Raw genomic sequence first — 27,813 nt, forward strand, 5'->3', positions numbered from 1 at the left:
TATTAAATAATGTACACATGGAAGGTGTTGCTGAAAGTGAGAACTTGCTCACCAAGTGAATTAATGAATTAACTGCACCTCTGTGTGACCTTCATTTTAAGGTATTATTTCAGGGAGTAATATTTTTCAATGACATTACAGAAATTTTGCCAGCAAGGATAAGGAAGTAATTATTCTGCTGTATATGATTAGGTCACATCCTGAGTTCTGTACATGGGTTTGTAAGCATAATTTTAGGAAGGATGTGAATCTGTTAAAATTAGTTCAAAGAGGAGCAACAAGATTAGTGAGAGGGAACAAAAAGATACTTGTAACAAGCAAGACTTCAGTTCTACAAGTTCTAGCATCCAGAAAGTAAACATTTATAGATGTGTCAGGCATTGAATGAACTGAGTGAGCTAAATGCTGATGCCATCCTTACTCTTGCTCATAAAGGGAAATAAATTTAAATTGCAGTCAGAGGGTAGGTGATGGTTGGAACAAACTTCCATCTAGTGTTGTAAAAGTAAGTAGTTTGAATAAATTTCAGGAAGAATTAGATACATTAGAGGGAATGTGGGATTTTTTTTATTTATTTATATATGTTTTTTTGTATGATGTTATATAAAGCTTGCTTCTTTGCGTCATTTGCCACTACTAATAAATCCTTTGACCAATGTGGTGAGCATTGATTTTTTTTGGGAGGGGAGAAGTTCAGAGGGGGAAGAAGGATTAGAGCTCTACCCATGATTACTCTTACTCAACTGAACAATTTCATTAAAGAAAATCCTGAGAAAAGATGGAATATGTGCTTCCCATTAATCTCACTTAAAATTTGAATAGAACAGGGAGTACAAAAAAAAAGACCAGAAAAGTGATACTGAAATTTGTAGTATGGCACATGATCTGAAAAAGCAAATGCCATTAAACTCTCCTAATATCAAGTAAAAGAATAATTTTCTGCACTACGAACCAAGATTAAATTTGATGAATTTACAAGTTCAAAAACTATTTATTCAGTCTCCATTAAGAAAGGATATTCTAAAACATATTATGCCGTACCTCTGAGCACGTGAACAAGCAAACTATTATAAACCTTTCTTCTAACCAACAGGGACGTAAAAAAAATTAAGCAAAAATCCTTAATTCCTTCCAGAGATCACATGACTCTTGAGCAGGTGAATACACTCATTATGTAATTGAAATATTGACACCTCAAGTATTTGAGGTGTCAAGAAAGGGACAGCTAAGTGATTGCAATATAGTAGTCATATATAGTAATTGCTCTTAACAGAATAATGTTATGAGAGAGGTTACCACATAAACCAGTGTTAGGCCCCTTTACTGTTTTTAATGTTTATTACACATTTAATGTCTAAGTTTGCAGATGATACAAAGTTGAGCAGGATAGTTAATAACATTAAACAAGGATAGGTTACTTCAAGAAAATCTATATAAACTAGGCAAATGAGTTGAAAAATAGCAACTAAAACTTAACATAGATAAATGCCAGTGCTGCATTTACACAGCAGTAATCCCAAATAATATACCATTTGAGTAACACCAAACTCAATTTCTTCAATTATGCAAATCACCTAATGGTACAGTCCAATGTGAAGTTTAAGCAGTGCAAACAGTAGTGCTGCTAGACCTAGAACAATTAATGGTGTTCTATTAATGATATACTGAAAATTTTCCAGCAGGGACAAAGAGGCGATCATCCCATTGTACAAAGTAATGATTAGGCTGCACCAGGAATACATTACAAATTTGGAAACCTCATTTTAGAAAGGATGCAGATCTGTTGGAAAGGTTTTCTCAACATGTTGAGAAGAGCAACAACATTAGATGTGGGCCCAAGAGTATTCTTACCAAGACGGCCTGGAAGGTCTGTAAATTGCAGCATCAGCATGGTGACCTAAGTGAAGTGTTTACAGCTTCAAAAGAGTTGCATAAACTAAATGTTCACAGCATCTTTACTCTTTCTAAGAAAACACACAGATGAGTACATAGATTTAAATTAAAAAAAGGATGGCTGTGGAATAGATTTGCAAAACTTTGTTTTCATACAAATTTCTGCACAACTGAAACTGCACAGTGACTGGATGTTTGTTAGTATAGCCAATAAATAGCATGCACTATTACAAATGTGGCAGCAGTAACGGATTCAAGCCCATAAGAAACCACAAAAACACAATCAAATGAGTTAATTGAATTTTTCAGTTGCTGTAGCAATGAAATTGTTACCACTCCTCTTATAATATGACTGTTCATGAGTATGAACAATTAATGACATTAAACATTAATTTTATTAACAAGAATTAATAACATTAAATTTTAAAATTTTACAATCTAGGAAAACTAGACAAGATGAGCTCAAAAACGGATTTTATATTTATTATAAAGGAGTGAAACATTATCACTAATTAAACACCAGAGATCACATGACTCTAGAGCAGGTGTATACACTTGTTACACACTCATAAATATTCAAGTAAAAACCTTGCAAGGCCTCCCGCAACTTCTCTCTTCCTCAAATTGAACGTCTTAATAAAAAGAAAATATGCCTCACCAACAAAGAGTTCCAGAAATCTTGTCAAATGAATGAAAGCACTAATTAACTACATGAATTTGATATTAAGCAGACTTTATTAAAATTAAAATGGAGTTATACATAAATGTAATCCTTAAATCAGCATACTTAACTATAATTTGGTGACATTTTTGGATCCCATGGGAAATCCTGACCCCATTTTATTGACCTCAATATGTGAGGAAGAATGCATGAACTCATGTACATAAATATATTCTTGTTATCTGTAATCACATTTTAACAAAATAAAATGAACTTAAAATATATAATTCATGACTAATTAGTTTTATTCATCCACTTTAACAAGATTTCTTAAAGAACAGCCATGTATTATAATTTTATTTTATTTTTTATTTATTATTAGTTGTTGGCGCATCGGCTTCTGTGGCCATAATGCACCTCCCAAGGTTTTCACACTACTCTGATCCAAGCCTGAGGTAAAAATATATAGAATTACAGGTGTACTTCTTTTACTCTTGGTGGAATATTATATTCTACCAAGGGTGAAAGTACTTAAAGTACATAAAAACTTGTTGAGACAAGTTTTTCTCTGTAGCCAGTGATTTCAAAGATTGCAGATTTGTGAAATCAAATTAAAAGGATAAAGAAGACTCGGAAAACTCTTTCAAAGTTTACTTTAGCTCTTCAGTCCCAAATTCATAAATACTTAGCATGAATGAGGTTTGTATATTGTAGGACCACAGCCTTTGAACCAAGTCCTATGGCATGTTTAAATATGTTTGAAATGTGACATACCTTAATTTTTTTTGGAAACCAATGACTGGTGTGGTTTCTGATTAGATAAGGTCCCAGCAGATTAATCCTTTATTCTACTCATTTATATTCTATTCTTGATACCGATGCATTTATTTTCACAAAACAAGCAACCTTCAAAAGCACCAGCTGCCTCAACATGCGATGATGTACCTTAACGAGTTCTTCTAAAAATAATTTTTTTCAATCTTAACACAGCACAGTGTAAAATGAGTAGATGTATATACTTCTCACAAAATATTAATCCTATATATGTTTTATAATGGAGAAGGCATCATCAAAGTATAATTTAAAATACACCAAAGGCTATAAAGTCAACTGATGAAAAACAAAAAAGTATGCTTATTGTAAAATTAGTCTCGTTACTCAAGCTCAACACCTAATATTTGAAAAATCAGAAACTGGCTGCTTTCAATTTAACTACTGCAACTGATGCACATATGGTATTGTAAGGTGAGGGAAGAGGTTAATATGTACACAGAAATAGAACCAGCTACTATAGCAGTTTGTCTGACAGAAGAGGCCTAATGTATCATCACTGCACCTATTACACTAACCACATACATACAATGTTCCTGCCATTCTTGGAGAGTAATGTTGTCTTCCAGCAGGATAATGCATTGGACCAGCATGTGCAGAAATTGTTTGCTACATACAATGAAGACTTTTCAACATATTCTAGTAGCCATTGAATTCCAGACTACCCCGAGCCACAGGGTGGTGTCTTATCTGGGCTCTTGTTTACAGCACTATCTCCCCACTTGAGTCCAGGCAGGATACTCTATGTTATGCTGATAATATGAAACTCCTCACACTGATATCTCCACACGATCTTGTGATAACAGCATCAATATACTCCTGAAATTTGCAAACAACCTCAAACAGTTCAGACTAAAAATAAATCCAGAAAAGTCTGAATTTATGATATTCTCACTAAAGAAAACGCCTTTTTATATTCAGCCAACACTGTGTAATTCTCCTATCCCCATCGTCAATAAGCTTGCAAACAACCTCAATCAGGGTTGTTTTTGATCCTAAGCTCTGCTTTGGTAACCACATGGAAAAGTTTCTCGCCTAGGCAGCTCGACTCCGATGGATGGCCAAACAGCATTTGCATTATAATAATCAAGTCACAACTACCAGAAGATATATAAAAACCACAGTATATTCTCTGCTTTTATATGCTGTCCCTAGAACAATTCAACCACTTTTTTCTACTGAAGTTTGGCTCTTAAAATGGGCCATAAATAAACAAACTTACTCCACAGTTAAGGATAACTGAAATGGACACAGTTTGATAAAAATTCACAGGCTTCCCACAAATGTCAAAATGATCATTGGCAAGATGTTGGCACCATCATTCTGGGACTTGTGGTCTTGGAAAATCCCTCAGCCTTCTCTCAGAGAAACTAACTCTGTGCCCACATTTCGGCCATCTCCATCTATCCGACAGGTTTCTGCCCTTAATAAGGTTGCTTGTGACAGGGAATACAGATGGTGCATCCTTAAACTGTACTTCCCTGTGCCTGATCCCTCTCCACAAAGCTTGCCTTAATGCTGCAAGCCAGCAATACCATAAGACATGAAGACTGCTTACTAACTTTTCCACCTATACATTCTTTGTATGAATTTTGAGCTGTTTCTTTTATTCATCCGCATTATGTATTTTCTTATGTTTAATATATCAAATGTTCTTCTCTTACAAATCGTACTATTACTGTTAACCCCTGGCATTGTGGCCATGAAGGACAATATTGCAATATATCAATTTGTATTGTATTATTATTATTACAATAAAGATTTCTAACTCCATAAAACATTATGGAATGAGGTTGAATGGACTGTCAAATGTGCAGATCTACTACCTTCCAATGTGAGACAATTAAGGGATGCCATACAGATAGTATGAAATCATTATTTTCAGATGTTTTGGTTTAAATTCTATTGGCACACTAGTGACAAAAAGCCACTCTGCAATGAAACTACAGCCTGCGTCTTGATATTATGTAGGTAGTGCTATTTCAGTATCCCTCTACAACTGTTGATGAAGGTAGAGAAAACAGTTTAAAGCAGCAGAGAATAGCTAACAAGGGCTGCAGAATATCAAACATGTTATTATGAGATTTTTATGGTGCAAGGGCAACTAAGAGAGAGAGAAATGGAGATTTTAGAGGCTTTGGTATCAAATGTGATATCACTGTATCCTTTTTAGGAATATTACCACTGGATCTACGTTAGATTTATCATTCAATAGCGGTTCCAGAGTAGGTGCTGGGTTTAGCATAGTTGTAGGTTGAGGTCCAAATTCCAGCCTGAATCTTACTATGACATGATAGAGAAGGGTATGGCAACCAGCACCCCAAGTTGTAGCTCATAATACTCAAGATGTTTAGCTTCTTTAAGCAAGTATTTCTAAACTGTTCGACACAATCAAGAAAAATTAGTTTTCAGTTTGAAGATAGGACCAAGAAATCAGACACTACATACAATAGGTATAACCTGATCACCCAATTTTAGAATCAGTTCAGGGAATAACTAACAATCTAAAAACAAGATCTAACTTGATTTAATTCTGAAGTTCATTCCAAAGATTTAAGCATTTTCAACTCTCATAGTTAACACAACCCCCCACCATGACACTTGTTTTTATAATTCCATTTTCACTGATTTTTAGCAACACTATCTTTTTTGGCAATAATTGTATACCATATGGTCCTTGAGATTGTTACAGACATTCTCTCAGACAGGCCAGACAAGCTATACTTGCTACCTGGGAGTGTAAAATGCTGATGGAACTGATATTTGGGTGACACTCAAGTCAAGGGGATCCAATTTCAACGAAGTCTGGTTTGTCTGTGACAGCAAAATCCTCTGCTTGCACTTTCAAAATGGTGAGACTGTTAGTAATCCTGGATATAACCTCCATGCACAAGCACACTGTGAGTAACCACCCACGTGTGAGCCAATGTAAGCAGGGGTTGAGGTGTGGCACCCACACCACATGCAGGAATGCTGCCCCTCTGTGTTACCAGACAATACCAGGTGGTAGATGACTCTCAACAACCGGTGCAATACTACCACTTTGCTTATTGAAGGCTTGAAGTGGTGGAACCCATGTTTAGTCTCAAAAGCCAAGTTATGGTTAAACCTGCCCCATCTCTTCCATCATGCAATATGACTGATGTTTTTTGAGGTTATGATGGACATCATGGCAAGATCCAAACTTCCTTATTTTTCAAGGGTAGTAGTAGTAGTGGCATGTGATGCAAGAAAGCAAATGTATGAGCTTATGCAGCATCAGCCAACAAAAAAAAAAAATCACACCATTCCATCCAAATGCCTGTCCAGTTCCTCCTTAAATTTATTCAACCTATCAAATTCCACAACGACAGATGGAAGTTTGTTCCAGCAATTAACCACCAGCTGGCTAAAGGCAAATTTCCGCACATCTATTCTACATCTGTCTTTTCTTAATTTGAATTTATGCCCCCTTAGGTTCGTAATCTGAACAAGTGGAAGGATCCGATCAGAATTCAGCGTGCTCAACCCATTCAAGGCCTTATATACCTCAATCAGATCACCGCGCAGGTGCCTAGTCTCCAGCCACTGCAATTTGCAGAACTTAAGCCTCTCTTGGTAAGAGGATCCCTTCATTCCCCTCACCAATCTTGTTGGCCTTCTCTGTACACGCTCAAGTAAATCTACATCCTTCCTAAAATGAGGCCTCCATACCTGTACGCAGTACTCAAGGCGTGGCCTGACCATTGCCTTATACAGAGGGATAATCACCTTTTCCCTGCTAGCAAAATTCCTATATATCATTGACAAAACCCCATGACCTGCCCTGGCAGCCTGTCTGCATTGCTCAGAAAACTTCATATCTGCCTGCACAATTATTCCCAGGTCTTTTTCATTTTCTACCACCTTAAGTGTAGTACCACACAGTTGGTACGTTTCTCTGGGGTTACTTCTACCCATATGCAGTACTTTGCATTTGTCAAGGTTAAACTTCAGTTGCCACTTCTTAGCCCATCTGCCCAAATTATCTAGATCCTGTTTTAGAGCTGGGTACAGCTCTAAAACTTCGCAGGCTGGCCACTAGTTAGTATACTAGACCGAACCTATTGGTACCTCTCTAGAATGCTTCTGGATCAGCTAGTGTATAATCTTGCTACCTCTATTCTGCCAGATAGGGACTAGAGGGAGTCCGAGTAGTGTGTATGCGGGGGAGGGGGGGGGCATTGTTGATGCCATGTTATGTCATGGATCTCAGTATATTTTTACTAAGTGTATGCCACATCCAAAAATTTCATTACTGCATACAGCATTTCCCTGCCACTTTTCTTACTATTGAATACACCATGAATTGTCAAACTAATAGAGTAAGCTTATCTGCAAAAAGATCTAAACCTCCCAAACACCACCTAGTCCATTTCACAAATATATGTGGTCTCAGTTCTGATGTCCATTTCCACTTGCAGTCTGACAAACCATGTACTTTTTCTAACAGAATCTCAGTTATTGCTTGATTCAACCACTGCTCATCTCAGTTGCCCAAATTATTTGCTGTATGATTCCTTTCGTCTCAAAGGTGTTACTTGTGCATATATCTGTTCTGATATTCCCTGTCAGAGCGTTGGTAATTTGGAATCTCCTCTTTTCCACCTTCTCTGGCTTAAAATCTCTCTACCTCATTCTGTTAAATTCATCTATCGTCTCTACTGTTCTCCAAACTCCACTAATCACTTGGAGCCCTTTGACTTCCTCTCTTTGCAACTTGACTTTCTCCAGGCCAACTTTCCTAACAGTGAGGTAATTTTCCTTGCTGATTTTAATGTTCACAACTCCAGCTGGCTTCCATTTTCTAGTCACACAGAGCCAGCTGGTCAAGATGCTGAGGCTTTTGCAATTACTAATGACTTCGCACAGATTGTTCATTTACCAATGAGAATACTGGACAATCTTAACCATACAGCCAACACTCTTGATCTTTTTCTCACAAACAACCGTTCTAAGTACATGGTCGAAGTGAGTGGTCCTTTAGGCACCTCAGATCACAACTTGGTAATTGTCTCTTCTCCGATGGAGCCTTTATCTCATGGCTATTCCCAACCTCGTGTTGTTTGGCATTTCAAGAATGCAGAATGGGATGACCTGCAAGATTTCTTTCCTTCTTTTCCTTGGTTGGATTACTGTTTCAAAACTTCTGATGTCAACGTTTGCTCAGATCATGTCAGTGAAATTATTCTTGTAGGAATGCAATTCTTTATTCCGCATGCCACTTTAAAATCTCGTCATTTATCTAAACCTTGGTTTTCCAATAAATGTGCTAAGGCTGTTCCCGAGAAGAACATTGCATATCGTAATTGACTTGTTTCCATTTCTTCAGTTTCATTTTCTGCCTACACCAAAGCTCGCAACAATTGTAAAGCAGTTATTAATCAGTCCAAACTAGATTTTGAACAGGCTAAGAGTAGAAAACTTGCTTCTTGCCCTAATAGTAGCTGAGCATTCTGGTCTCTTGCCAAAGCTATTGGCCGCAACTTTTGCCCATCTCTGCTCCCACCTCTGTTATATTGTCACTTCAGCCAAGGATAAAGTGGACCTGCTAGAATCCCATTTTTCTTCCAACTCATGTATTAATAATTTGGTTAAACACCTCCACCATTCACAACATGCTCTATTCAATGCCTCCTGTAGCCTTCTGTCAAAAGGATTTTGATGAATCTTGATGCTAAGAAAGCTCCAGGTCCTGATGGTATTTCTCCACTTGTTCTCAAAACCTCTGCTCCTCAACTTACTCTTGTTCTTTTCTGCTTTTTTCACTTTCTTATTCCAAAGGTGTTTTTCTTTCTGCTTGGAAATTTGCTCATATCCAGCCAGTTCCTAAAAAGGGTGATGAATCCCTCTCTTCCAATTATCGTCCCATTGCAATTACTTCTACTCTTTCTAAAGTAATGGAGAAATCAATTAACCGCCAACTCTTAAACTACCTAGAAACCTTCCGTCTGATCAACGATAGCCAGTATGGATTCCGTCAGTGTCGATCCATCGGTGATATTCTGGCTTATGTTACCCATTTATGGACTAATTCAATGGAAAGGTTCGGCGAAACACAAGTAGTTGCTCTTGACACCTCAAATGCTTTTGATCGTGTTTGGCATAAAGCTCTTCTAAACAAGCTTCCATCTTATGGTTTTCCAACTGTTTTTAGTAATTTGTTATCCAGTTTTCTCTCTGGTTGCTCACTGAAAGTGATGGTAGATGGCTTTCTCTATTCTAACTTCTCCATTAATGCTGGTGTCCCCTAAGGTTCAGTTCTTTTCCCCAATATTTTCCTCTTTTATATTAATGACCTTCCACTGACTGGAAATCCTATCCATAGTTTTGCCGACGATAGCACATTGCATTCCACTTTCCATTTTCAGAAACCTTGTCCTGCTCAATCAGTTTCAACTTCTTGAATATCTGCTACCAATTCCTTAAATGCCGATCTCTCGGTAATTCTCCAGTGGGGCAAAGACAACTTAGTTGATTTCAATCCTTCTAAAACTCAGTCTTGTCTTATATCTCGCAAAAAGGATTTTCAGCTTATCTTTGGTGATTACCCTGACTTCTAATCTCTCTTGGCAAAAGTACATTACAAATATTACTTCCTCTGCTTCTAAAAATCTTGGTTTTCTCTTTTGCTCTCAGCGTTACTTTTCTTCCAAACAGCTGTTCACTCTGTACAAATTGCAAATCTGCCCTACCATGGAATATTGTTCCTACATTTGGGGCGGTGCTCTCAAAACTTCTATCAGGCTTCTAGATTCCATTCAGAAGAGGGCAGTTAGGTTAATTAATGACTCATCTCTAACAGAGTCGCTCTACTCTCTGTCTATGAGACAGAGTGGAAAGACTCTGTTAGAGAGGCATTTTAGAAACTCTGTTAGAAAAGGCATGCAGCAGAAAGTGTTTCTGCTGCATGTCTTTTCTACAAATACTTCCATAGGCACTTTTCTTCTGAATTGGGTGCTATAATTCCCGGTCTCTCTTTCAAAACAGTCCGAACACGTGCCACCACCAGCCAACATCCATTTACTGTCCAACTTCAAACTCAGAGAACCAACTTTTCAACTTCCTTGTTTATTCATTCAACTGCCGTTTTCTGGAACAACCTTCCTTCACACGTTTTTCCTGAAAATTACAGTGTACAGAAGATCAAGTCTAATGTCAACAAATATCTTCCTTCATCTTCTCAACCTCCAACCCAAGCACGGTACTAAGTACTATAGGTTTTAATACCTCTCGTGCTTGGAGTTTTCATTAAAAAAAAAAAAAACTTCAGTGACCCCATTCTAAGTATTCATTATTTTCTTACCATTGATCAAAAGTCTAGGTGACCACAGCTAAAACATATCTCTTCAAAACACACTTATGAGTGGCACAAATTCCTCAGGTTATATTTCCCTCTTCATCGTGTCAGTAAAGCTTCCAAAACATGCCACCAAAATATAAATTTAATACACACTGTTACACTACATGATACAGTTTTAAATGTTTACTGAAGTGAATCACATCAAATTACACTTAATACTTTGGTGATGTTTCAAGGCTGAACTGAAACCAGTCATCAGGTCTGAATGCTGGAGAGAGAATGCTTGAAAGAGACTGCACCATATCCCAGTCTACATCAAGCATTCTCTCTTTCAGAATTCGGGTCTCATAATGGGGTTCAGGTTGATCCTCAAAACATCACCAAAGTATTAAGTGTAAATTGTTGCGATTCACTTCAAACATTTAAAACTCTAACAGATGGTGAACAGTTTTTAATTTCCTTTAAATCATAATTAAACAAATAATAAATCCATGAAAACTGTGTGTGTGTGTGTGTGTGTGTGTGTGTGTGTGTGTGCGCGCGCACACACACACACACACACACACACACACACACACAACACGATTTGTTTATACAATTTTTATTTTAAATCAGCTAAAGCAACTTCAAGTGATCCAATTCTATATAAAACCAACACCAGGAAAAAAATTTATACTTCACCGTATAACTTATGTACAAATACATGAAACAGCGGTATGCCATAATTTAGGAGAGGCTCCCCACGTGCTACCAGTCCTTCTCCCCACCCCAAGCCCTGAATCATCACTTCATTTTTTCACTTTCTTGCATGATTCAAAATCCTATACAATGCAATTTGGTCCAATTCCAATGACCTATAAATAATACTATGCTGATTTTGCTTATATAAAACTAAATATAAATAATATAATAAAATGAAAGTAATGCACAAAAAAGGTACATACATTCATCCTTGTCTTTGGCAACAACTGTGATAACAGTGTGCTGGATGTCTTCATCTTCATTGACTTCAGCCTCATAAATAGACTGATCAAAGTAGGGAGGGTTATCGTTTTTATCACCAATACCAATGCGTATATACTTTGTAACTGAAAATAAACAGTGATAAATGTACTACATGTATCATACTACTGAACACTTGTAAGTAAAACAAACAGTTCCTATATACTAATGATTTAACCTTTTTTTTTTTTTTTTTTGAATAATTGAATATTCAGAAAGAACGCAGCATGTATGGTGTTCTATACTCACCCATCACCAAATCTACATAAACTTCACTTTATTCGCTTTCAATAAAATAAAAAAATTAAAAAAAAAAAAAACAACCTTTGTCTTCATTGACTAGAAAGAAAACAACTCAATTATATCACAAGAATTTGTTTTTAGTGTAACTATACCAAGCATATTTTCTTTTTAATGTGCATTAAAACACTGAAATTTAGATAAGTGGTGGAACATTTCATTCAACATCTGGGCAATGCTATAGAACCAGTTGATTAACATTGGTATACACAATACAACCAAACAGCAAATAACCACTCTAAGACTTTATATCAAAAACTGATCTTCATGCATGAATGAGATCTAAAACTATTAATATTAAATGTAATCCAATGCATGTGTAAATAAAAATAAACCAGTCATTCATAAAAATTTTATACATATTGATGTGAATTTATTTTGAAGCCATAAGAATTGGGAAAAGCCAGATATTCCAGTTTTTACCAAAGCAATTTGGTAAGTATCCAATTTTTCACCTTATAATTTTGACCACTTTGATACAGTAACTCCTATATAGTTTGATAATTGCATTTGTGCATCTTTTCTTCAAATTAAGAATTCTATTCCATTATGACTGAAGTACTGTATTTTAGGCACTCCAAATATGATGATTATGTTACTCAAGAAGTTTTGTGGGGATAAGAAAAATATCTCCCTTAAATGCTTGTTTAAAAAAAGTCAAAAAATGAATGAAGTAGGAAATTATCATCACTTTCTTTTATGCTCTGATCAATTATCTCATTTCTAAATTTTAAACAAGGGCAAAGGGAAAGATATTTGTTATATTTAGAATATACTGAATATGTTACCATACAACCTTGTGAGGATAGCAGATACCTTTGTCTAAAAACTAGAAAAGAAAAAAAAAAAAAAAAAAAAACAGCATGAAAAGGGAATCACTGAAAATTTCCTGTTTCATTCGCTTTTCTAATTTTTAAACATGAGCAAGGAAGGGATATTCATTATACTTGGAATATAGTGAATGAAATTGGGGAACTCAAGACAAAGACAACCTAGTGGGAACAGCAAACATCTCCTGCCATTCCCTTGTTTAAAAATCAGTAAACTGAATGAAGCAGGGAATTATCCTAGTTTCCTTTTTTATGCTGTTAAATTATTTAATTTTGACTTTTAAATAAAGGACATGGGGGGATATATATCTGCTATTCTCACGAGGTTGTCTGGGTAACATATTCACTTCATTCAGGGCACCTAATATATAGTACTGAAGTCAGATTATGGAAAAGAATCTGCAAATGCAATTATCACATTGGCTTTTCACTAAAGTTTGTGAACACAACTTACCTAAAAAGAAGAAAAAATTACTTATTTTTAAATTGTTGGGTTTTAAAAATCAACATCATCCTTTTACCAAAACAAACTTGCAAATTCTAGTATTTATCTTATGAGGCCAGTAAAAGTGTTGATATTACTATTAGTAGTGGCAATCGATGCAATGATTATACAGCATCAACCAAAAAAAATAAATTTCAATCACTTTGACCAGCCTTTCTACTAGTTTGTCTAGTTCTTCCTTGAATTCATTCAAACTACCCACTTCCACAACACTAGAGGGAAGTTCATTCCAAAACTCAATTACCCGCTGGCTGAAGGAAAATTTCTGAATCTATCCTGCAACCATCATCCCTCAATTTGAATTTATGCCCCCTCGTGTGTAGTCTGAGCAAGTGGAGGGATACTATCAGGACCGAACTTACTCAATCCATTCAAAGCCTTAAGTACAGTGAGATCTCCTCCCAGTTGCCTGTCTCCAGGTACAGCAAATTTCAGAACTGAAGCCTTTCCTGGTATGAGCACCCTTTTGTTCCCCTCACTAATTTTGTTGCTGTTCTCTGTACCCATCCCAACAGATTCACGTCCTTTCCTAAATGAAGCCTCTAGAACTGTATGCAGTACTCAAGATGCAGCCTAACCACTGCCTGATCTCACCTGGCAAAATACCCGTACATCATTGAAAAAAATCCTGTGGGCTATGCTAGTAGCCTATCTGCAATGCTTACAGAACCATGTCTGACTTTATAATTACCCCCAGGTCTTTTTCATTCTCCACAGCACACAATGTAATACACTGAAGACAATACAGAATGAATGTGGTTGGTAAGTTTAAGGTTAATATTGGTATTTGCCAATATTAACCTTCAACTGCGACTTCTCAGCCCATCTGCCTAATTTTTGTAGATCTTGTTGCAGTAGCAAATCCTGATTACTGTCATTAACCGCACTGCCACCTTTGTATCATCTGCAAACTTAAGACTAATATTAAGCCAAATGTGCCTTCATCAATATCATTAACAAATAATGAAAACAATGGGCCCAGTGCTGAACCCTCTGGAATTCCACTAATAACAATCCAAAAAGAGCAGTGCCCGTTGATAACAACTGTCTTCTCCCACTCAACCATCCATTTATCTGTGGCAGTAACTTGCCTCTAATGCCAAAAACTACTCAAATTTGTTCAGCAAATAGTTCACTTTTATCAATGCAACTGGTAAATTCTAGGATTTACCAATTTATGCTCTAATTTTTTGAGTTTGTGCAATGTGTATGCTAACAGATGTATGCTCTGATATGCTAACAGAGTTTATTGAGCAGAGTCATACACTGGGACTCCATATCTAATCTAGATGTGATCAAAGCTTGGTATAGGTGGATGAGAGTATAGCAAGCAGACTCATCACCCCATGTCATCTCATCCATGTCATGGATGAGATGACTAAATATGTTCAGCTTTTTCATACAGAGTTCATATTTGTTGTATACATTTCAGGAATGGAAGTTTGGTGTCAAATTTTATGCCCAAGAATAGAGGATACTGTTGTTAAGTGGTATAAGTTGAGTTGCCAGTGAATTTGGGATCTGAATGTAGTTGATGCTTTTTTTGCAAAAGTGAATGGCTATAGTTTTTGTAACCATTACATGAAGTCCACGACACTATTTTGTTTATTGTGAGCTGTAGCTCTCTTTCAATGAAATGCATATCCTGCAAATGGAAAGATATTGCAAGGCCATCAGCATAATAATATGTCTACGTTACCCAGAATGTTCTGCACTAGATGGTTTTTCTAATAGCAAAGAATGTAGTCCTGAGCACATCCCTGTGGTACACCATTTCTTGGGATAGCAGACTGGAAAACAACATTGCAATAACTCATTTGATAGTTCTACTATTAAAGAAACTCTCCATGATCATCGGGAGTCAGCCTCAGAGCCCCGTGGTATACAGACCTTGAAGCACATCATAGTGGCAAGTGGTGTCAAATGCTTTTTCAATATCCAGGCATACCATGATAATGTTCTTTTCAGATAAAGGCATTCCATATGTTACACTCAGTTTTTTTTATTACAATTTATGATTGAGTGGGATTCTAGGTATAGTGCAAGTCTATTGTGTATTATCTTTTCTAACCATTTACCATTACCATTTACTTGTGCCAAAGTAAATGGTAAGGGATATCAGTCTACAGTTGCATGGATTTGTCTGAATTTTTCCAGCTTTAGGAAAAGCTAGCACTATTAAATGACATCATGAGCTAGGATATCAGCTTTCTGAGATCTGATTCAGAAAAAACAATAGGGAGTTTGCCTTTTTGTCTTGGCATTGTAACATGAAGTAATAAATCTCATCAGGTCCTGATGCCCCATTTGTTAGCAGGCATCCCCAAACTTTTTGGAGTCGCAACCCCTTAATGAAATCCTTTATACTTCATAGACCCCCAACCATTTAATAACAAAATAACAATATTTTAAGGACTGTTTCTGAGTTTAATGGCAGTGAAGAGGATGCGTTTCTTAATTTATATTGAAAAATGTTAGAAACATTTAATGAAGCTATAAATGGGTCTGATTTGATGTACAGTAAACTCTCGATTTAACGGAATAACAGGGGAGAAGGGGTGTCCATTAAATCGAATGTAACCCGGGGGGGGGGGGGGGCATTTTTTTTGTTGTTCTTAATGTAAAAAAAAGCTTTAATATAATATACAGTACATACTATACCGTACAATATAAAATTATGCTACAATTTGGCCTTTGATTTACGGATATCAGAAACTTTTTTTATGCCATAAATTTCACAAACACATGCTACTAAGACGCCTTGTTCTAATTTCTCAATTAGCTCTAATTTTTTTATTGTTCTTAATGTAAAAAAAAGCTTTAATATAATATACAGTACATACTATACTGTACAATATAAAATTATGCTACAATTTGGCCTTTGATTTACGGATACCAGAAACTTTTTTTATGCCATAAATTTCACAAACACATGCTACTAAGACGCCTTGTTCTAATTTCTCAATTAGCTCTAATTTCTGTGCCACATTTAAGTTCACATGCTTTCTTTTAATTCCTCTATTACTTAATGCCATTTTAAATTGTAATGATTGCAAAATTATTTAATAAATAAAGTCACAATTCAGAAATCACAGAAATGCTCTGTATACAACCTGACCGCACGACAGCTTGAGGCAGACTGAGACCGAAACAAAGTGAGTCCGTAGACCTGCAGTTGTGTCCCAAGTCATTGCCTGCTCTTATCTGTTATCTAGGAAAACAGCTATTTGAACACATTTTCAGAAAGAATACAACACAATTTCCTGAATTTGATTATAAAAATAAAAGTAGCTAATTATCAAAACAATAATGGAAATAGGTAATTATTAATTTTTAATTAATAACACTGAAGTTTTGCACAACCTAAAAAAAATAATATGGTCGAGATTAATATGTACATTACTGTATTGTTATTTGTCCGGTCCGTTAAATCCGAAATCCGTTACATCAGGGTCCATTAAATCGAGGGTTTGCTGTATATATCATTTAAAATTAACATTTGAAGTCTTTGATTTTTTTCTGAACTCTTTTTTTTTTTTTTTTTTTATTTATTTTGTTTCTTTCTGAATTCCTCTGTGTAAAAATAAAACATTAAAAATAAATGAACATGTTCTTTATTGAATTTTATATATCATATTAAATATTATATTTAACATCATTATTGTGAAGGATGTGGCTGATGGGTTTTAATAAGCTCTTTAATATTGGGTTTGAGGTTTGTGAGTTTTAATCATAACTCACCATGCTCTTCTAAGTTTAGTCACTTCCTCTCTTTTGTTAAAATGCCATTTGTGTGACTAAAACCTGCTTCGACCATGTAAGTGCTTGGAAATGCAAGTAAAAATGGCTCAACAGCTGCAGAAAGTTTGGGATATTTTTTTAATGTTTATATTCTTCCAATAATTGTTGATAATTTTATTATTAAATAAAGATTTAGCTTCTATGTCAACATACATTTCAATGGATTCGTTGTTTAAGTAACCTTGTTCAACTCATTTTCTATATTTATTTCAAATGGGGTAATGATCCAATCAGGTACATTCATTTCCTTCAGGTCCTTGAAACATATTTTAAAGCTTCTCTTAATTTTTCAAGATGCTCTATGCATATCTCCAAAAGATGGTCTATGTATATCTCCCAAGGCAGGGATGGGGACATGGTGACAAGATGTTGCTGCTTCCCACATGATAAGAGCCAGGTACGGGCCAACAACAGAACACATCACAACACACTACATACAAATGGCCAATTTTGGCATAGGCTTCAACACAAGTATAATAGTAGCTAATGGGGAGAACCCTGGGGTCAGCAACAACAACAACACATAAATATCCCTGTATATCTCCAAAAGTGCAGATGTTCTCGCATCTGCACCCCTTTCCAAATGATGATCTGAAAGTTTTTTACCTCCTCCTATCAATTGTTTTAAGTTTGTGAGAAATACTGAAAATCTCTAAGCACCAATGAAGATCTATATAGGCCTATCTTGACTTGGAACCCTAACAGAATTGTGCAGGCTTGAATGATGGTAACATCATTCAAGCCTGCACAATTTAATTTTTGTATTTAAATTCTGAATACAGGTCTGCGAAATAGAACAGATGGTTCACATTTTTTCAACTCATCACATAGTGATGGATCTATGCTCATAAGAAGCTCCACAGTTGAGTCATGCAAATCGACAAGTCTTTGCAAGCTATCACCTCCTGACAGCCAGCTTACTTTAGTATGCAAAAGCAATTGGTTGAATGTTCCATCATTTTTTTTCCCCATAACATGGCAAATAAGTGGATGCACTTTGATTTTATTAATCGATCTGATACAAACTTTTAGAGCATCATGCACCTTACCGCTGAGTTTCTTTGCTATGCTACAAGATGGTGTCTATGTAATGCACTATGAACAGTGCGTACTTCCAGAACCTTTTCTTTGAGAAGGGTGGCAAATCCTCTGTAATGGCCAACCATTGCTGGTGCACCATCGGTAGCCACTGCAGTTATATTTCTGAGGCAAACACTGTTTTTCTTAAAATACTCTTCCAAACATTGTAAAAATGTCTTACATTTTCAATCAACTTTCATACATATACCTCACAAATAAAAACTTGCCAATAATACCTTTTTGGCTATAATACCTCACATAGGCCAATAGAATATTTGAACTGCAGAAAGGTCACTCATCATGGAGAATTTGCAATTCTGAAGCTCAGACAGTTTTTTCCACATCATCGGCCATCTCATCAATGTGTCGTTGCACTGTATTTGCAAATAATGGCAGGCATTTTAAAACAGGATAGGAATCCTTCATAATCATTTCAGTCACCCCTTTAATTTCTGGTATTATAATCTCCTCACCAATGGTATATGCTTTTCCCTTCTTTGATATAATAAGAGAGATATTGAATGATGCCTTCAGTCCTCCATTATCAGAATGAGCAGATGCTTTAAAAAATCTATTTAAATTTGGTCAATTTCTGAATTTTTCCTTTAGTGTCTTAAAAAATTTAAGATCTTCATTTTTCTTATCAGGATGAATCCATCCAATGTGCTCTTTCATCTTCAAAGGTTTCATGGCATCTTTATGAAAAGTATTTTCACATAAGAGGCACACAGGCATTGTTTCATTGTTAATCAAGGGCACAAATTCAAATTTCAAATACTCTTGTGAATATTGTCGACATTTTTTCTTAGATACAGTAGCAGTCACTGTACTTATTGGGGTTGTAGCTCAATTTATATTTTAGAGTAGGTGCAGATGTGAAACATCCTAAAAGAAAGTAATTGGGTTTGATCAAGATTATCTCTCAAATAGTATTCATAGTTTAAATTATTAAAATATTGGCTATTTCTGGACTTGGCCTGAAATTTATGAATATGAGTAAAAACATTTAACCGGCCCCCAATTGACCTCTTGAAGTTTATCGACCCCGTAGGTCAATATTGACCACTTTGGGGACCCCTGGTTTAGAGCATCCAGGAGTTCCAACACTGTAAAGCAGAGGTGTCAAACGTGGGCCACATGCGGCCTACAACTCTCGAATGCAGCCTGAGCCCAGATTAAAATTTAATTGGGAAATAGTCAACAAAATAATAAAAATACAATAAAACATGGATAATATTTCATTTTAAAACTAAAAATCATAAAATTCTCTTTTCACCTTGGTTTATGCATGCCCTTTAGTTTTCGTTTTGTGGTTTGAAGTTGGTGTTTCTGACTTTTATTCTTACTTGCCAAGACATTTTATTGAAATGTGCATGTTTGCTGCGAGAATCTTAGCTATGTTTGGTAGTACATACCTTTGCGAGCAGTTATTTTCACTCCTGAAGACAATTAAGAGGGTTCTTCAGTACAACTCAGACTTCAGATTGGCCACTTATGTTTTACTGCAGCAAAATGAAGGTCTTATACATGGGGAACAGCAACCCAAAAATAACTTATATGCTTGGTGGGGGTTGAACTAAGAACAGCAGAGGATTGGATTATGATTTTATTGGCACATTAGCTTCTAAGGAAACAGCAGAGGAAGGGGATTTGGGAGTTACAATATAGGTGGATGTGAAGTTCTCCAAGCAGTGTAGACTGAGTCAGAAGGTCCATGGTGTCCTATTCATGAATTATTGTTTATTTTCTCGTAGAGACAGAGGTCATGATCCTACTATATACCTGAATATTGTGTTCAAGTATGGATAATGCATCTAAAAAGACTGCACTTCTTTGAAGGGTCAAAAGATCGGTAACTTGCCTAAGATCATCAAAAGTGCATCTGTATGAGGAAAGATTTTGAATATGTGGGCCACAGAGCTTGTTAACTAGACACCCTAGAGGAGACTTGATTGAGGTTTATAATGCTCTGAGAGGGGATAGTAAAATAAATGAAGGTGAAATTTTTGCTGTTATAAAGGATTCCAGAACAAGGGGCTGTAAATTCAAATTACGGGTGGAAAGGTTTAGACTGAATTATAGGAAGTTTTCTTCTAGCTAGTGAGTTGTTAATTATTAGACAGTGCTGCCTGAAATAATGTTATTAGTGGAGACTTTTGGCATTTGGTGTTGGACTTCTTTCTTTGGTGCTGCATATAAGTTTGAAAACCACATTTTAGGGAAAGTGTAGATCTGATGGAACAGGTGCAGAGAAGAGCTGCAAGATTAGTCACAAGACACAAAAAAGGATACTCTTATAAAGAAAGACTTCAGTTAATACAAATTACACCAACTGAAAACTGAAATTTTTACACCAATGAGGAGACTTGATTGAAGTGTTTAAGGCTTTAAATAAGATGAATAAGCTAAATGCTGATGGCATACTTCCTCTTTTTTTGAATGAAACACACACACAAGATAATAAATTTAAATTGGAAAAGGATGGCTGCAGGATAGACATGAGAAAATTTGCTTTCAGTAATTGATAATCGTCACAAACTTTTAACTGGTGTTTTGGAAGTGGGTAATTTGAATAACTTGAAAGCAGGGATTCTCAACGGGGTGAAAATTGGATTTTGGGGGGTGCAAAAAAAATCATGGGTATTACAATGGTTTTGTGGTCCTCAAGTTCAACCCTACCGGACGGCATCTTATTCCTTAATATTTAATTTCTCTCATTGGGTTTTCTTTTCTCCTGAGACATATAGGTACAGTATCGACTCAAGACAGCCTATGCAGCTTATTAATAGTTCTTTTTCAAATGGGGCTATGAAACCATCAAGGCTTTTAGATCACTTAAAAAGGAAATATCCTGATAAAGTTGGTAAACATATCAAATATTTTAAAAATTTAAAACAGAATTTTGGGCAACATAACACTCTTGCTTCCTTATTTAAGAAGAACACACAAACAAATTATGATAGAATGATTGCATCGTATAAAATTTTCAGAAATCATTGCAAGACTGGTAGTGCTCATACAGTTGCTGAGATTGTTATACAACCCGCATTAGACACTAATTTCAACAGTGATGCATCAAAATACTTCCAGTATTTTAAAAGCATTGCCATACAGCAACAATTCAATTCGAAGATGAATCAATGAGATGTCAGTTAACATTTGAGAGCAGCTAATTGACAAACTAAAAATGAGAAAATTTTCTATTCAGATTGATGAATCCACAATTACTGACAATAAGGCCTTTCTAATGGCATACATTCATTATTTTGATGATGATTGTAAATTGCAAGAAGAGATGTTTGTAAAATCTGTAGAAACTGACTGTACTGGAGCATCCATTTTTCTGCTGTAAAAACATGGTTTGATGAAAAACTAGTACCACTGGAAAATTTGGTATCCTGTTTCACTGATGGTGCTACCTCCATGGTTGCAAGACAAAAGTTTCATTGCCCACATAAAAGAAGTATGTCCCAAAGTTCTTGCAATACACTGCATTGTGCACCAATATCATTTGGTTGCAAAAAATTAACCCAGTTCTTTATTAATCTCTCAGTATAGTTATTAAAACCTTCGATAAAATAAAGTCACATAGCAAATATGATCGCCTATTCAGAAAATTTTGTGTTGATAATGAAGAACAGTATGTGAGGCTTCTTTTACATACAGAAGTCAGATGGCTTTCTAAAGGAAACTGTCTAACAAGATTTGTAAACCTTTTTGATACGATAATTAGTTTTTTAGAAAGTGAAGGGGGACACAGATTTAGCAAAGGAGATCAGCAAACAAAAACGCTGCTTTGTTTTCCAACATCTTATGTGGTTGAAAGTGGTTTTAGTTCAGTAAATAAAATATTAACAAAGGAAAGAAACAGAATTCATATATGATCAAGAGCAGACATTAGAATTAAACTAACATCATACAGAACATTGAACTTTTAGCTAAGAAGCATCAGGCTCTGGGATCCCATTAAATAAAGTATTTTGTTTAAAATTCGGGGGGGGGGGGGAGGAACTGTCTAAAAAAGCCCTTTTGGGGCCGATAATTAAAAAAAAAAAGGTTGAGAAATACTGCTTTAAAGGACTGGACAAATTATAAATGAAGTGTGCAGCGTTCTCCTCTCCCTTGCTAATGCTGTATAGGCATGCTCCCTTGAATCATTTTGCCACTATTTACCAATACCTAGACCTAGTTTTCATAAAAAAGGAAATTTTCATTTAGTCAGGTCTGTGAACATTGTTATTTTTGGTTTTTAGGAGCATCAGCAACTAAGGCCATATTGCTCCGAGGTCTGTGAACAAGCAAAATGCAAAGTTTTTGGCAAGAAAATTTCCCCACCAGCTTAATGGAAAAAGTATCCACAAAAAGAAAGTGACCATGTAGGTACGTAGCCTTGTCAAGTCATGGTTTAACTGGATACATGCTCAATGAAAGTGTTAACTTAAAGCAGTAGCTGCCATGTACTTCTAAACAACTCTCCTACTTAGCCCTGTCAACTCAGATTCCTGTTAACACCCACAGGTTATGCAAGACAGTATCACACCACATATAGCTAATGTTGTGTTGAATTTTTTTGCACAGTTCTTAGACCACTCACATATTGTCATAACATTATCTGGATCACAGCAAATGTATTTCTGAAAACCTTTACATCTGGACTTGAACCTATGTAATTTTTCTTGTGGGGTTTTTTGAAAGAAAAGTTGTTGTTACACTCAAGAACTTCAGAGCCACAATTGCTCAGCTGTTCCATAAAACTGACAAAGACATCTCACTGTGTAAATACAAACAGTGATACTGACAGTGAAATAGAACCTGTTCATCTAAATGGATGAAATATTGAACATGTGAAAAAAATGTTTTTCACAAATCTGAGTATGAAAATTCATAAGGTTTGTTATAAATTTTCATGCTAAGTAATGAATAAACGAGTAAGAAACATTTAAATGTGACCATCTTGCATTATTTACAAAATGTCACATTTGCTGATCATACTGAGTTTCCTCCTAAGAGCATATGACTGTGTCAAAATGATCCAAATCAAAGTTCATAAAATTATTAATTTTATTTATTTATTTTTTTTGTATTCTTGACATACAGTGGGGGGAGAAAAAAAAAAAAAATGCTGAGCTCATCATGACTAAGGTCAATCGAGAATGTGTGCCATAACTGCTAAATCTAATCTAATACCTGGCTGTTCACTTTTCAGATTCAAGACTGTTTTTGTAACCATAATTTTGAGTTACAGCAAAGTTGCCATTTATCATCCCTATGATTTTTATGAACATCAAAATTAGATAATTTGACAATAAGACAATTTCATTTTTTTAAAACATCATTCATAATGCTAAACCTATATCCTATTTCATCTGTTCTGATGGCAAAGATTATGATTTTCTTGGCTGTGAAAAACACCAAATTCACAAAACTCACTGAATGAGATTTCAAAATTCAAGATATTGACTGTGCACACTTCAATCCTTTTTATTGGGTTGACAATTTTTATTGCTAATTTTAATTAAGTTTAATTTTGTAGTTTTAAGTTTGACAAACAGAAACTTAAAACTATTACAGTAACAGACTCGCAAATCTGTTATTTCAAAATCCAGCACCTCTTACACTGTAAATTTTTCTGTGCAAACACCTACTATCTGATACTACTGAATACACTGGATACATTTCAAATATGTGAAACGGGGGTCTACAGAAATGAAAAATTTATTAATGTGTGTTAACACTAGATACAGCATGACAACCACAGTCACAATGATGTTTCTAAAGTTACTAGCATAGTTTTTATCTTATGAAGCATAATTCTGTATTATTGTGGGGTATTAACTTATTAGGAAAAGTGTGTTTAGGATTTTGGCTGGTTTCTATGTCCTGCTGCCTATATTAAAATGGATTTCCTGGCTTGGAAATGTGATTCTTTAACAATAATTATATCACAGAACTACAAATGTTGACAAAGAATTACACTTACAGCTTATATTTCATTGCCAAGGCTTTTTCTGGGAGTACTGGAAAATGACTGCCTGAGTTTTAAAAATATCAGCTGCTTCCCCACACCACCCCCCAGAGTTATTATACTGCTTCCTTGTTAATTTTTTAAGACCATTAAATTTTATATTGGTAGAACTTTCCTACAGTAGAGAAAATTTCTAAATGGAAGTCAAGATCATTCATTACTATTCTGCATTTACACGCTATATTATCACATTTCTCAAGTGGTTGGTTAGCTGCACCTCCTATGTAAGTAGTCAGTACTGCAAATTCTGTGGGTGAAAGATAAATGGAATGAAGAGAACAGGGCAGCTAATGAATATCTTTCAACTGCCTACAGAATTTCTCTCCTCTATAGTTCAGTGGAACTATACTATATGGTATAGTATAGTTATAACTTTGTTAGGGGAGTGATAACTTACAGCTATAAAAACAGAAAGCTGTAAGTTACAAAAATCTATGGTAGAACTATGTATCATGAAGTATTACTCATAAGGAAGCATATTTCTGAGTTCACTATTCCAGCAAATCATCTGCCTGGGAACGTGATAATCCACGGTGTGCATTTTTTGTTTTTGTCACTACATATATTTCCTGTTGATAATATGATTATCATAACATTTGGACTTATGAAAAACTGTTTTTGGATCACTGGGATGAGCTTATAAAAGGCAGGAGAATTCCTGGAAATCCCAGACCCTAGTTATAACAAACTGGGTGACTTTTAACAACAGGATTTTCCTCCTTTGTTTCTTCATCATCATCACTAAGGTTTCACCACACACGGTATTGATGAAAGCTGTACTACTGGAGACTGGGGGAGAGTAGAGTACATGCAGTTTGCAGACAGAAGTCCTGTGCCAAAAAGGCACAATAGATCTGTCTGCAAACTGCATGTTCTGCTTCCTATGGTTTGTTTTGTTGGACAAAAAACAAGCATTACTGGGAGAAAACTTCATCCAAGACAGAGAAACTTTCCTCCTCATTACACTCACTTCTAATCACTGTGAAAATTGGCAGCACAAATTTCCCACCCCCAACAGCATACAACCTTGCCAGTCACCAAGAAACATTACAACTGATGAAGCAAAAGAAACAGAACTATAACAACCTGAAGAGAAATTATAATTTTCCTGCTCAGAAGACAACCGAACCAAAATAACTCTAACAGAAACATAATAAAAGGTTTATTTAATAATATTCTTAATAATATCAATCGATAGCAACATTATTAAATAATCTATAAATAATTTATAAGAAATAAAAATAAATAAAATAATCATACAATACAATTTATTATTACACAAAATGAAATTACAACAAAACAAAAATTGTAATAATAATAATCAGTGTAAGTATTGGGTTATATATCCCAGTTTTCACCCATAATTCAAAAATATGGGGCCTTTCTACTAAAGTTAAAAAAACAATAGTGCATTTTACACAAGATAGTTGGCATTTTAAACTTTTATAGAGTACTGACATATTAATCATTTGGCATTTTGAGAATTCTGAGTTTTGATCCCTGCATTTCAAACTCGTCAGCATTTTAATCTGTTAGCACTTTGACACTTTCTCGCCATTCTGATTTTTGCAGTTTTGAGTTTCTGCAAGCTGACTGCCTCTTGTAGTAATAATAATAATAATGGCTACTTTGAATAGCACACACATACCTTGTATATCCAAGAGCAACAAAAATGTTTATATCACTATTTAATCAAAAACAATTGAGTAAGATGTTTCAAATGCAAAAAAACTTTCCATCCAGTACATCATTGAGCATATCTGGAAAAATGGGAAATGTAGAAATACAGAATTCTCTATAAATTATCAAATCCAATTTTCTGGAAACTGAGTATTTGAAGCCAAGAACACATGTCTAATAAACCTTTGATTCAGCAAAATATTGAATTGCACAGGATCCCTTTCATTTAAAGAAATACAATACTTATGTAATCATCCTAAGTATTAGATGCCAGACAAAATAATGGAAACATCTACAAAAACAAGTCAGTATGGCATGTGGGGCAAATAAAGGGTGGTATGGAATTCCATAAAGATTCTGGACCTCAGTGTTCTATAAGTCATGACAAGTGAGCATCTTCATGACCCTCGATCACTGCTTGACAATACATGCCCTGTGAAATGCAGAACTATCATACTACAAGACAACCACCCCAGATGAATAGAAATGGTGCAGCACAGGATGCAGATGCCTACACAGACTCACATGATGGCAATCTACCAGTCAGAAAGGGATCTGGGCCATGCCTGAAAGAAAAAATAATAATAATAAAAAAAAAAAAAATTGGATGATTCATCTTATCACATTCTGCCATTGCTCAGAAGTTCATTATAGCCATAGTAGGCATTATTCATTGTTATGCACAGTAACTAGGCCATGATATCTTTGTGTAGCTACGTTATGAGTGTTTTATGGAGATAACATTGCACATAATCCAAACCAAAATCTACACACACCTTACCACTACTTGTCTGCTGCTGTGGTTTAGATGAAGTATTTCCCATCTTTCAGCCATAAATCACCTTCAAGAAAGTGTATTACGCACTTGCAAGTTGCAATCTTTGACAAACATGCTCCCACTAACAGATCTACAATGACTACGCCGTACTACTGAAAGTCTGCACGTGCAAACCATGCTTTTTCTTCCCTGCGTCATATACTTGCAACTCAGATTCATTTTATATCCGTGAACAGAGGACTACTGAGAATGAACTTAGTGTGGCACCCTCCTGCTGTGCATACAAATCATGGGAGCCTCGCACAATCTTTCCGTTATTTTGTTCACCATCAATATTAATCAAATTAGTTAAAATTAAGCAAACAGCTGTAAGACCTTAAATAATGATTGCTACTTACCTTTAGGTGTCTGTCCGTATTGTTTAGCATAACAAAAAAAAAAAAAGTAGAAATATTTATTATTTCAGTGAGCATTTCCTTTACCATGCTCAAATCACTCATGAATTTTAATACTCTAATCTTTTAATACAATAATCATACAAAGGCAAATTAAGATGGGAAAAAAAAAAAGTTAAGGGTCACTTTTCAAATCAATGCCATCGGGCCTACAAAAAAGAAACTATACCATTTCCAAAGTTCATACTAAAATATAGACATATATATGCATTTTTTTAACTGATGCTTTACAAGTTTGTTTTCTTACATCATTTTGCAATACTAATATTAATAAGCTGAATAAGACTTAGGCATACCAGCAGGTTTAGAATATCTGCAGCGATATCATAATATAATCTCGCCATACAAACACAGGAATTAAAATATGGGCTAAAGTAGCCCGTGCCATAATATTTGGGTATGTTTTATTTTCATTGTGGTGTGGAGAGGGAGATGCAAATGCTAAAATGTTTATTCTTTTTTGTTTATTCACAGCTCACTCATTTTAATAGACAGGAAACAAAAAATTACTTCAAGTATGTTGTATACACTTAAGTAGAGATTTTCTAGAAAAACATTTAATGCTGCATAGGTTTTTCACCCACTCTTTTCCTCTTATATATTAATTACCTTCTTTCACTGACTGGAAATCCAACTTCTCGAATATCCACT

General features: G+C 35.3%; 1 protein-coding gene across 1 annotated transcript in view; it reads right to left on the minus strand.

Annotated features, from left to right (window-relative positions):
* Positions 1-27,813, minus strand: part of LOC150082844 (neural-cadherin-like) — a 500,869-nt gene that overhangs the window by 276,195 nt on the left and 196,861 nt on the right. The window contains exon 15 of the mRNA XM_090377625.1: positions 11,651-11,794. Coding sequence (XP_090233751.1) covers positions 11,651-11,794 — 144 coding nt within the window. The remainder of the gene's footprint in view (positions 1-11,650; positions 11,795-27,813) is intronic.

This window comes from Mastigoproctus giganteus, chromosome 7 (assembly GCF_048544385.1).
Source record: "Mastigoproctus giganteus isolate SK-2022 chromosome 7, ASM4854438v1, whole genome shotgun sequence".
Taxonomy (NCBI): Eukaryota; Metazoa; Arthropoda; class Arachnida; order Uropygi; family Thelyphonidae; genus Mastigoproctus; species Mastigoproctus giganteus.